The 13,003-nt window shown below is 43.0% G+C and overlaps 1 protein-coding gene across 1 annotated transcript in view; it reads left to right on the forward strand.

Moving 5' to 3' along the window:
• The first annotated feature begins 858 nt into the window (after positions 1–858).
• FLT3 (fms related receptor tyrosine kinase 3) overlaps positions 859–13,003 on the forward strand; it is a 45,924-nt gene continuing 33,779 nt past the window's right edge. The window contains exon 1 of the mRNA XM_086759201.1: positions 859–913. Within this exon, the coding sequence (XP_086615327.1) occupies positions 859–913 (55 nt within the window). The remainder of the gene's footprint in view (positions 914–13,003) is intronic.

The raw sequence follows: 13,003 nt of genomic DNA on the forward strand, positions 1-13,003 counted from the left end.
TACGCTCCAAGAGAGACGGCGAGCAGGGACCAGCTGAGGACAGAGGGACTGTGTCTCTAGAGGCCTACATCTCTGGGTGAGCCCAGAGGCCTTTATTTTTATCCGCTAACCAAGTCATCTACAAAATGACTTCAGAGCAGCTGTAGCTCGGTTTTAGCCTTCCTGTGGACAGTGCTAGTTCCCTGTTCTCCCCCGGTGTAAACACAGCCCCACGTCACAAACCCACTCCCCGTCTGGGTGGCAGCCCCCAGGCTCTCGGGCGTGATGGCAACAGGTCCTCTGTCATCAGCAGACCAGGCGCTTACCCAGCGCGAGAAACGTCCCTTGGCCTGCGGCGACAGATGTGGCAGGGTATTCCCATGGTGTCGCTCAAACTTCCTTTGGATTTTTTTTTTTTTTTGAGCTCTTTAGCTTGGCAGCGCTGCTTTTTCTTCCGCTCATCGATACCCAGAGAAATTATGCAGACTGCCAGTGCGTGAAAGCAGAAACTGTAACTGCTTCAAAATTAGGAATTGAGGTGAGACAGCAAAAAGTCAGCTGCACCGAATTTACCCGAGAAAATACGTTATTGTAGAAGTGTGAGCAAAGGGCTAAAGAAGTAGGCAAGGGCTGAGTAGCCAGAATGGAGGCAGCTGCTGGGCTTGGTGGAGGCATCCTCCGACAGAAGGAAGACACTCCCCGACCACCAGAGAGGCCCTCTGCTCCCCATCCCACAGCCGTTTCCTTCAGGCTCAGGTCTTGGGCCCTCGCTTTTGAAGAAGTGGTTTCACTGTGGGCAGTGACGTGCACCCTTAAGGCAACCACCTGCACGGCTCGGTTTCACTCACAGGGCCGGGGGCCTTTAGGGCATTGCCAGCCATGGCAGCGGGCTGGCCCCACGGCCACCCTGATGGAAACCCCTTTCAGCTGGCAGGTAAGGTCTCCTCATGCTGCTCCTCGGACCCGTTCCTCTCCATTTCCCAAACTCTCACTGCATCCCTTCAAACCTTTCCTTTCTTTCTCCTTTGACTTCTTACCCATTCATTTTCTCCTGCATCTTTTCTCTTCTGTCCCACCTTTCTTCTCTTCTGGGGATGCTTCTCTCCCTCCCATCACCCTACTCTCTCCCAGTGCAGCCTGGCTTTTGCTTGCACTGCACCTGACAGGTTTCATGCTCAAGGCAAAAAGTATTTAAATATACTGATCTTTTGTTTTCTTTTTCCTGATGTAAATGTGTTTCCTGGTGTTAATGCTAGCTTGACCTGATCACTTCAAATAATAGATCTACAATTTCCCAGGTAAATAATCTATGAATCTTGGTAAAGTGAAATATAACAATACATCTGTATCTTACCAGGTTTTGTTGTTGTTGTTCAATGATCTAAATAGAAGGTGGCATGATATTAATATCTAGAAAGTGTCTTTGTTTTGTTAGAGTAGAGAGTTTTGGATTTTAAGGCTTGATTTCCTCTACTGAAAATCATCCCAACATTTAACTGTTAGGAGAAAAGTAAATAACATTTGCTTCCATCTCAAATGCCTGAAACTGTTTTTCTCTTACTCTTAAATAAATGGCTTGCTCCCTTCAAACATGATCTTGCTGATTGAAAATCCAGAACTGAAAATAAAAAAGAGAGTGTTTTTCTCCTGATTGACGCAATTCTGATGCATGCCTGGGAAAGTTATTTAACAACCTGTGGTCCATTTTCAGGTCCATATACAGGGATAATAATATTTACTTCAAAGAGCAATTGTTGGATATTATTCATTCATGCTTGAAAGTCTACTTGAGCTATTTGAAGAGAAGGTGGAGTAAAAATGAAAATGAGTATTTTATGATCTCCTGCTTTGCATGACTGCTGATACTACTACTAAGCAAACCCTGTCAAAGAGGGATTTCTGTGTTTTCTTCTTGGCTGAGCTTTGCTAGTCTGCAGGCTGCATAACAAAGTGAATAAAAATGATTAGCATCTGGGATGTGATGGTGCCCAAAGGCTCCTCCAAGGGACAGGCTTTCGTGTGACTACAGGACAGTTCTGCAGAGAGAGAGCAAAAGGTGCGAGAGCCCCAGGGTGTGATTATCCTCTGGGAGGACTGGTGTTCTTTCTGTTGAGATATTATTTAGTTAAGGCGAGGTATATAGGGAAGCAGTGTTACTTCTTGTAAGGCTAGCTGTTATAGGGGAAAAGAGCAAATGCTTTTGGACATCCAAACCGGCTAGGATTTGAAGGATCAGAGACACGGCTGGCAGCAGAAATTCTGAGAATTGCTACCTCCATACATCTCTCTCTAGCAGATCACTCTTTAAAAGCAATTTTGATGTAAAAAATGTTAAGCATTTAATGAATCATATGTAGTTTCTTAAAAATGCATCTGTTCCCTTTAAGAATCTAGCTATTATCTAGAGATAAGACCTAGTAATAAATTGTGCAGATGACAGACAGTATCTGTATGTTGAACTAGAATCGCAAGAAACTGTGACGCTTAACCAGCAAAGAAAAACTAAAGTGTAATAACACCCAGACGAGAATCTCCACAACATCTGTAGACTTATGGCACCAGGTCTGTCTTTAAATTACAGGCTCAGAACTGCAAAAGTTTCAGAAAATAAAAAGCATCTTGCCCCTGTTATTTGCTGGAAATAAATGCTCCCCAGCAGCAAGGAATGTAATCCCAAGAACTTTAGAAAACAATATGTACAATACGATATATATGTAGATAGGACTATATACATTAAAAGCAATATTTCAGTTCCTCATCTTCTTAACTTTTTCTGGTCATCCCAAGGAAGAGCTTGTGGTTAAAGTGTGTATTATCTAGTGTACAATTATCCTTCCATTAGTGGATGAGGTGGGAGCGTGGATGGGACCTGGGAACTGAGGCAGTAGTAGTTTCGTGTTTTACAAATTGGAGAATTTGGTGATGAACAGAGACTTTCAGTGACCTTTGTCATCAGGGGAAGTTTTCCATTAACAACCGCTCTTGCTCCCTTTGGTTTTGTTGCACCCGCTCTTACTGAGAGCTGTTCATGAAACCCACGGTTTCAGGGCACTGGACAGAAATGAAGCTGTGAGATGCTGACTGAGATCTCCCTGTGGCTGGCAAATGAGAGGAAACTTTATAAGAGCAAGGACTGCAAACTCAGGCCCGAACAAGCTCTGGATTAGTTTATGGTGTGTCTGATTGCACAAAAACTATAGGACAATACTGTTGACAAACCCCTCACAGAACACACAGGTGTATATTACATTCCTGTGGCAGAGACCCAGGAAAGTAGGAGATGGGCTAGGACACTTCTGCTTTTTAAGGAGAACCCCAGAAGTTCTTGGGACCCAGCCGTCTGCAGGATCGGTCCATCTCCCAGCAGTACACCGATTTCTTTCCAACAAACCAGCTGACAAACATTCCAGAGCAAGTTCGGGCGCTGAGCCCTGCCGCTGGCAGGAAGGTGAAATCAATGAGCACCCCAGGGGGAATCAAGTTTGATCCTGACTACGATCTCTTTCCTGAAACATGGTAAAACCTGGGTGCAAGCTGGCTGTGAAGGCTGGATAAGGTCAGTACGCGGTCTGCTTGCTCAAGGAAACAGTCGTGCCCAGCAGAACATATTTTCGTGCTCATGCATCACCATATATTTCATGGATCAGAATATAAGATATGACTTCTGAAGTGAAGATTCCTGAAGATGAAAAGATCATGCAGGAAAAGGGTTGTTTTCCAATGGAAGTAAATGTAACTTAGGAGTATGGGTGTTTTATTTCTTTTGAGGTTCAGCCCCATTTACTTTTCCCTCGTTTTCTCCAGAAAATTCCTCAGATTACCCATATTTCATGCTACTGAGAAGCTGGAAGATGCCCAGAGCACAGCCTTACCTCCAGGGCCGCCTCCACGTCTCTGCCTATGATGAGTGGGTGCATCCTGCCGTGGCTGCTCAGCGGCGGCAGGTTTGTCAGTGGAGCAGAGCTGTGGGCATCCTGTCCTTCTGCAGCATCCCCTTTGAGATCCCTTCCTATCGTGACCCCAAAATAATATAGCACAGAGAACTTCTTGTTCATGGGTGTTGGAAAGTGTATCTTTCTAAAGATCTGAAACTTCATGGCATAAATTCACCCACGTTTAAGATTCTGCACTGTTAGCTGAGAAGCTGGTTTGGGTCATTGGGTTGAGTTAGGTTTTCTGAAAGTCTTCATGGAGATGTTCACTGCAAAAGGCAGGGATGAAAAAGTCCAGCAAACAGCAGTGGGAATGAAATTGGAGAGTAAAATATTTACAAAGAAAAAATGTGAGAGAGTGAGACTGGATGACAGATGAAGGCAGAAAGCGATTTCACATACATAGTAACACCAGAAAAGAACAAGGACTGTTTAATCCCAGTGATCATAGACTTTTAAAAGAAAAATAGGGATAAAAAAAAAATCAGTCCAGAGCCAACAAACAGCACCAATTCTCAAATGGGCAGGAAGACCATATTTCCCATATAGCTTAACCCCATTGCAGTTAATGGAAATACCTTTAAGAAGATGCTGTAGGACTCTAAACTGAAACACAATGCAAAATGCTTCCTTAAGCAATCTGTAACCCTTCAAACACGGATAATACCCTAAAAATTGCTGGTGTGTTTGAAGGATGGGCTTTTCTTTTATCCTCTGTATTTCATGAGAAATACAATAATGGCAAAGCTAGACAGACAGCTGGATAAACGTTGTGTGCCTATTTCCCATCCAAAGGAAGGAATGGCTCCCTAATTTCTCTAAGATGTTTCCTTAAAAACTGCTGAACAAACTGAACCAGGTAAACAGACAGAAAAGCTTGCTTATCACCTGGATATTTAGCTCTGTTACTGTTGTAAAAGCAAGACATTTCTTACTCCTTTCTTTGTAGTCTAGGCTTAATTGTGTAGATAAGATTTCGAATAGTTGAGATACAAGGGCTGGTTGAAAAGTGTTTTGTTGTTACAAGGTGCTCTTTGAGGAGTATGTTGGATTTTACATTTGTACAGCTGCTTGGGAATTGTAATTGTTTTTTAACCGAACCTCATAATGATACAAATAACAACAACTAGTATTTATTTTTTGTTCATTTTTACCAAATTTGGTACCAAATATCAACTACAATTTTTATCAAATATCTTGGGTTCATTTTTATGTTTCCATATTTTGTTGCAAAACCGTTCTCTCCTATTCTCCCTCTTTCTGTCCATCCTTCCCCCATACACAATTCAGGCCTTCTCTGTCCCCTCCTCACCCCCTTTTCCAGGAAAGGAAGGACAATTTACTATAGTCACTTGTGGAAACCATTGTTTTCATTTAAAAGGGAAGTTTTATGATACTAGGATGACAAATAGTATCGTTTCATTATCTACCATCTTCTGTTTTCATTTCTCTTTTGGGCAGACCCTTTTTGTGTTGTTGATGGGGTACCAGGAATCTCCTACCTTTACCTTTAAGTACTTTGTTTAAGTAGTCCTTGCTTCCAAGAAGTTAGTAATTCCACTAATGTCAGTAGCAGTGCTAGAGTATGTCAGGTAATGAAACTAGAGTGCTTAAACACAGAGCAGTTTAAAAAAAAAAAAAAGAATTAAAGCAAACTTACTTATGTCATTAGATGAAACATATCTGTTTGCTTTGCTTCAGGGTTGTCTATCCAGCTTTTTAATTGCATTTTTTAATTCCATTCCTGTGAGCAAATGTCCTCTAGAGAACAATCAAGAATAAAGACAGTCCAGTGCCACTTTCTGATTCATGGGGGACCTCTGTGGTGGCATCACTCTAGTGCTTCTTTGCCCACGGAATTATCCCTTTGCCCACAGAATCACAGAAAGGTTGAGGTGGGAAAGAACCTCTGGAGATCATCTTGTCCAAGCTCCCCGCTCCAGCAGGACCACCTAGAGCCAGCTGCCCAGGACCCTGTCCAGATGGCTTTTGGACGTCTCTGAGGGTGGAGACCACCACCTCTCCAGGCAACCTGCGACAGTGCTTGGTCACCCACACAGTGAAAAGGTTTTTACCCATTGCCTCTGGTCCTGGCATTAGACACCACTGAGAAGAGCCTAGCTCCGTCCTTTTTGCCCCCTCCCTTCACGTATTTATATACATTGGTAAGATCCCCCTGAGCCTCCTCCAGGCTGACCAGTCCCAGCTCTCTCAGCTTTTCCTCGTAGGAGAGATGCTCCAGTCCCTTCATCATCTTTGTGGGCCTTTGTTGGATTCTCTCCAGTATGTCCATGTCTCTCTTATACTGAGGAGCCCACAACTGGACACAGGACTCCAGGTGTGTCCTCGCCAGTGCTGAGTAGAGGCGAAGGACCTCTACCTGCTCTCAAAACACCTCCTAATGTGGCCCAGGATACCATCGTTTGCCACACTTGAGGTAGAAAGTTCTGGGTGATGTGGGAGCCAAAAAGCAGCTCCCTTCAGAATAGGGAAGATGTGGTCAAGAAGCAGAAGAACCAGCCACAATGTAGGCTCTTCCTCAGAAAGAGAAGTTGCCATGGTAGCTGAGGTTCACTGCCTTTTCAGCCACTTTTCAACCACTTCCCCAAAAAGGATGTCCTCAGCAGTCCCAGTTATTTTTTGTAAACTGGATCACAAGTGGCTGGAATGGCCCGAACTGCAGGTAGAGCAGTGGGGCTTTCAGTGAGCTCCCTGTGATCACCAGCCTGAGCTGAGAAGTCACCACGGGCTCACAGTCGGGGGGATTTGTGGAAGGGCTGTAATTCATTCAGCTAGTCCCATGCAAAGCAGAAAAATGAATAATAACAAGCAAACTAACAATTCAGCTGTTGGAGCAGTGCCTTTATCTCAGACTCGCAGGGAAGATAGATGGAAAGTTATCCTAGTGAAATGAAAGGCAAATAAGGGTTTGAATACAACCCTGCAGTCCTTCCTCTCCCAAGCCCAGGTAAACAAAAACCAGAAGAGTCAGGACAGAGAGATAAAATGGAGCTAAATGTCTTGCTTGCTTCAGTCTTCAACATTTGCTTTGTCCTAGGGAGATAATTTTTTTTTTTCAGATAAAAACCATGAGTTACTTCATAGACTAAGAACTCAGAAAGGTGATTTCAAAGTGTATCTATAAATTAAGGAGCAACGTGGTACTTGAGCCAGTTTGTATTTAGCGAAGAAGACTGCAACAGCTAAACAGGTTGGGTTGCTCATAAATACACACAATCGCTCACCAGCAGCAACTCATTCCCAGAGGAACAGCAAGTCTCATGTATTCAGGAAGGCAGGCATATGGTTAGAAAGTCTGAAAAATGACAGAAATACATAAATAAGTCAAACTGGATTGTTACTTGTCCTGACTTAAATGAATGCTGAAATCACTAATATAAATCACAGAGCATGGTTTGGGTATCAGTCTGCAATAAAGTTAATAGCAAAAGTAGTCAGTACATTTGAATATATAACAGTATCATGTGAATAATGTTCCTGCACTTTGTGTCATCATTAGCTTATTTTTACTACATAAGGCACTGAAGCAAGCATATCTGTAAATAATCAGGAAAAAAAAAGAAAACAGGAGTAGCTCTGCTAACTCCCAGCTGCCTGTTGTTTTGGATAAGGTTTTGTTTGGATCTCTGAGAGAGGAGTGAAAATACATCCCTAGTGTGACTCCTGATTTGAAATCTTCAGCCATCTCAATTATTCTGTCTTAAAATCTCTACGTCATTTACAAGCTGACTGCAATGTGCTGTAGGCAGGGTTGCTGACCCTGCTCCTCTAAGAAGAAAAGTACTGGCATTGAAAGGCATAATGTTACCCAAAAGATGAAGTTTACTGAAATCTGTAGCAAAAACATGTCAGGTCATAACAAGGCAGAAAATTAATTTTTGGAAATAATGGCCAAGTCATGAGATATACCAAGTAGTCAACCAAGATATATATATAGATATACCAAGGAGTCAACTCCTTGCAGCTGTTTTCATCTGGGACCTGAGTTGGGGAAAATATGAGAAAAAATAAAAACATAGTAAATTAATTTCTGGACAGAGTCTTCCCTGCTGCATGTAGTAAACTCTGTTGGAGTAGGCAGGTCTTTGTAGTGATGCTCCTGAGGCAGATTGAGCAAACTTCTTTCTCATGTGTTGAAAGATCTTTAAGATTCAGATATATATTAAATTTGGAAGGATTAGGGAAGTGAACTTCTTAGGCAGAGACAGTATAGTTTTACTGCAGAAGCTGACATAAAGTGAAGAAGTTATCAAGCAGCAGAACCCTTTGCTGGCACTTGCACTGAATGAATTAGAAATGGTTATTGACAACAGGTTTTGTTTTAATATCAGTGCAAAAGAAGCACTTTTGAGATTACTATAACAAATAGGGGCACAACCTATTTGACGATGTTCTGCTGAGTAGGAGTTTTGTACTCTATACACGTGAATTGTTCTTGTGCCAAAAAAAAAAAAAAACCAAAAACCAAACCAAACCAAAACAACAACAACAACAACAACAACAACAAAAAACAAACAAACAAAAAAAAAACCTTTTATTTTTTCCAAAATGATAGAACTGAGTCAGAATCCTATCCGAACCATGCATGGTTGGCCATGGGATCTTCCCAGAAAGGGTTGGTATTTTTAAGCTTTCTGTCTTTTAGTAGAAAATCAGAAAATGTTTGCTGGAGACCCCATGGAAGAAAAGAAGGAAAAAAAAGAAAAATCAGTTGTCTGTCATCAATTATTTAATTAATGTGTGAAAGACTTTACAAGGATTTTTTTGTTTTACATTCTGTTTCGTGAGAATGGAGAAACGCAAGGCAGCTCCTTGACAAGCAAAGAGGAGCCAGAACTGGCCGAAGTTAGTCACCGGTCGGGAAGATGCCCTGCACTCCAAAGGGCCGGGTGCGCGCTCGGCGCTGTCTCTGCTGTTTGTCGCGGGGATGCGCGGGGGCTGCGCGGGGCGGCAGCGCCCCCTGGCGGCCGCCGCCCGCCGCCCTCCCCGGGCAGCTCTCGGGGTTGCCTCTCTGCGGCGAGGAGCCCCTGGGAGAAACAGCCTGTGATGCCGCAGGTGGTAAAAGCCGTGGGCGAGCGAATCCAGGTGCAAAAATAATTCCGAGGGAGTGCGATGGCAAACAAGACTGGCAGGTGACTGTAGCGTTCCAGGATGTTGTTTCTCATTATTAGTTTTTAACTCGGTACGTAGTTAATTAAGCACAATTAAGTAACTTCGAGTTGCTGGAGCGCATCCAGAGAAGGGCAATGAAGCTGGTGAAGGGTCTGGAGAACAAGTCTTAGAAGGAGCAGCTGAGGGAACTGGGATTGTTTAGTCTGGAGAACAGGAGGCTGGAGAACAGGAGGCTGCTTTCTACAATTGCCTGAAAGGAGATTTTAGGGAGGCAAGTGTTGGTCTCTTCTCCCAAGCAACTAGTGATAGGATGAAAGCAAATGGCCTCAAGTTACGGCAGGGGAGGTTTAGGTTGGATATTAGGAAACACTTATTTACTGAAAGAGTGATCAGGCCCTGACGGGTGGAGTCACCATCCCTGGAGGTGTTCAAAGAAGATGTAGACATGGCACTTCAAGACATGGTTTAGTGGACATGGTGGTGTTGGGTTGACGGTTGAACTTGAAGATGTTGGAGGTCTCTTCTAACCTTAAGATTCTATGATTCTATGATTGCTGAAACCACACAGCCTCCCCTAGTTCCCTCTTCTCACTGCTTTCCTGCTCAGTGATTCACATCTAAAAAGTCTCAGTTCCCTTCCGCTAATCCCTCCGGAAGAGCTATCGCACTCTATAGGCTATGTTTTTCCATCTCAAATCTCAATCATGCTTGAACATGACGGTAAATAATTACATCAATTCGCATGATATTTGTTGTAATTAACTGGTAAGACCAGATAAATGAGTGGTCCTGACCTAGACATACCCCATCCAGTGTTACAGCAAATGGTCACAATTAGCATGAGCTGCAACAGAGGAATCTTGTCACCCACCTTGCTTGTTAAACCTTATTCTAACATGGTTATTGTTCTGCAACATGGAGCAACACCTCTGGCCCCATCATCCTGTGAGAATGAACTTACAGGTTGTGGGGTTTTTTTGAAGCTGGGAGTTGTCTAAGGTGAAAGGGTGAAGACACCAAGGAAAGAAGATGCACTAAAAGACGAGGAAGGAGAAAAGTTAAGTTTGGTGTTAGAGAAATAAGATCTGGGTAAAAGGTAGGAATTCATTTAAGATCAGTTCTTTCTACCTGTCCTGCCTTCCTCTGATTTTTATCATATTTATATTAAGTAAAATTCTCACTTCAGCTTTGGGGCTGATTTGAGAAAAAGGCAGCCACTTGCAAAGCTGTGGATTTTTTAAGAGTTAAGGCATGAGTATTAGGCTCATCCATGTCACCACTTTTACAGATTTGTTCCTGGCAGCACATGGCTGTGGGAGAACTACAGCTTTCCTGGAAAAAAATGGTCCTTCTGCCTTCCCTGATCAGAAAGAAAATTTTGGAAAGTTGATCTGGAAAGTCTCACCCAGAGAAAACAGTCAGAAGCCAAATAAGAAGCAAAACATAGTTTGCTTTATGTATGTGTCCTGAGCTGTAAAGCAGTATGGAAGATTGTTCTATGTCTAGGAAAAACCTGACAGCTATGTAAAATACTGAGCACCCTGAGCTGGACACAAACACAGGATGCATCCCTTGGTGCGAAAAGAAATGTTTTTTCTTCATCCTTCACAGTGCTCCAGTTCCTCAGCTGTTCTTTTTCTGATAAACTCCGACTTTCAACATATTTTGGAGTCACTTTCTCAGTTTTCCAAAGGTTACTTTAGTCATCCCCCATTTGAAAATAAAATTCTGTAAGCAGTTCCATTAGGTGAACCATCTGATAGTTGAACTAGCTTAAACGTAGCTTCTTGGTTTGATATCTCTCTAGTAGATTCGGGCCTTTCTTCTCAGCACCGTGACACATAAGCCCACTTTTTGACCTATGAAAACACTTCTCCAAGCATGTGCTTACGCATCTTGATGAAATCCTGCCTCAGTTTGTGGCAACTAGAGGCTTGTCTGACTTCAGTGAGAATAAGATTTCTCCTACTGCATTTGTTTTTGTATAGCCTATAAAAAGATAACGAAGATGGAAAGCAGGCATAAACAAACATTGTTCAGAGGCAGCAATTTATTTCCATTCCAGCTTCACTACAGTTTGACAATACACAATATGATTATGCACTCTGCATATTTGATATTCCTTACCCCATGCTTTCAGTCTCTGTAGTTCTTACTTTGGGCTTTTGGGAGGATGACTGACGTGCAGACCATAACAGCAGTTCCCAGACAGGCCAATTGAAAGATCAAGATGGTGAATCAGAGCATTATCATTTTCCCAATATTTCTTTTATTGATTCTGCTTCTGCTGGAAGGCTCACTCGTGCTCTCGTTCTATTTTGTCAATGCAATGTATTTCTCTAAGACCTACACAAATTTAGGCCACCCCATCTCATCTCATGTAAAGACTTCTGACTAGTACATCACTCATTTTTTTCTCACTGTAAAGCAGCTGGAATCATCTCAGGTTCAAAATAACCTTATTTGATTTCACAAGAATAAAGGCAGAGAACAGCAGTGATTAACTCTAGTGGTTAACAGGACAAGGAGTCCTATTTTCTCCTATGCATGAGGCTGTCGGGGTGCTCACTGCTCCCACTTCCAGCATATACTCTCACATACCACCCTTTACAGACACAGTTCCTGTTCATCAGACACCTTGTTTGCATGTCTCACTCACAGTCTGGTTGCTACTTCTGCTTCTGCCTAACTCTTAGCTGCAAAGCTTTTCCCTGTTGATGTTTAAATACATCTTTCCCTTTCCTGCTGCGGCATTGGGCATCCTGCTAACCAGGCGATGTGAGCAAAGTGGAGTAATGCCAGGGATAAATTGGCTCTGCTTTTACAATCAGAAGCTAAAACTATTTGCTGATCGGAAAGCTGAAGCAAGGGAATGCTCAACAGGCTGAATGAGTTGAACTCTTGAGGTTGGATTTTCGGGTGGTTTCAGCTGGCATGTCTTGGAAATCAGTGGACATAGGTAGGTTTCCATCAGCTAAGCCCCTGGCTGTGAGCCTGTTAGATGGTCTCTGGTTTGAAAAGGGTGAAAGGTAAAGTGGGCAGCAAACAAATAGAAGTGGAGAAAGCTGAGCAGAGGAGGACTTGGTGAAAGGCTAGTGGAAGGGATGGAAATCCAGCTTGCATGGGTGGGGAGGGGGAGGAATTCAGCATGCTCGGTGTAGATACCTAATGCACACCTGCCTTTCAGTTGCCCTCTGGCACTCACTGTCTTAAAAAGTGCCAACATTTTCTTTGTAGCAATGGAGGGAGGTACATGTCTTCATGAAGAAGTCCTGTCCATCTTTCTTAGGGATGACAGACAGACAGAACCTTTTTCAGAGGTCTGCAAAAGCGGAGCATTGCCTGTGTATACTGTGGAAAGGTGGCACCCAAAATGAAGTGTATATTAGGTGCCCAAATGAGGATGACTCAGTCTTAATCCACATTTGCCAAGAGGGCTGAGAAGAGGTTGTCAAGATGTTGCCTTAGAGCTCAGGCAGCTCCAGAAGGCACAAACATCAAAGAGGAGGTGGCAGCAACTCTTACTCATTTCTTCCTCTTCCAATTTTGCTCTTTCCATCACCTGCGGAAGTAGTCTCATTACTTTAATCCTTCAAGCACTTCCTGATATATCTACCTTTTTTCCTCCTTTCAGCTCTGCACCTTGCTTTATGTTTAACCATCTCAGGAGCTGAGGGGAAAAAAAAGAAAAGCGAAAAACCAAGACCCAAGGGCAGAAATCCTCCAGGTCGCCAGGAAAGAGATGTTATTTATGATTCAGTGCTTATTTGTACTGCTGAGAGCTGGCTTTAGAGACTTAATGGAAATCAGGCAGATTTCACCCAGCCAGTTGTGCAGTCTTACTTCTGTTTTTCTTGTTTATGTGCAGTGGTGGAGGCATGGCTGCTATATAGACCCTTGGAGGCTAAAAGGTGAATTTTCAAGTTGCAGTCCTTGCAGAAAGGCTTATATGAAGCATT

The sequence above is a fragment of the Chlamydotis macqueenii genome, chromosome 1 (genome assembly GCF_036417535.1).
Source record: "Chlamydotis macqueenii isolate bChlMac1 chromosome 1, bChlMac1.mat, whole genome shotgun sequence".
In the NCBI taxonomy this organism is placed as follows: Eukaryota; Metazoa; Chordata; class Aves; order Otidiformes; family Otididae; genus Chlamydotis; species Chlamydotis macqueenii.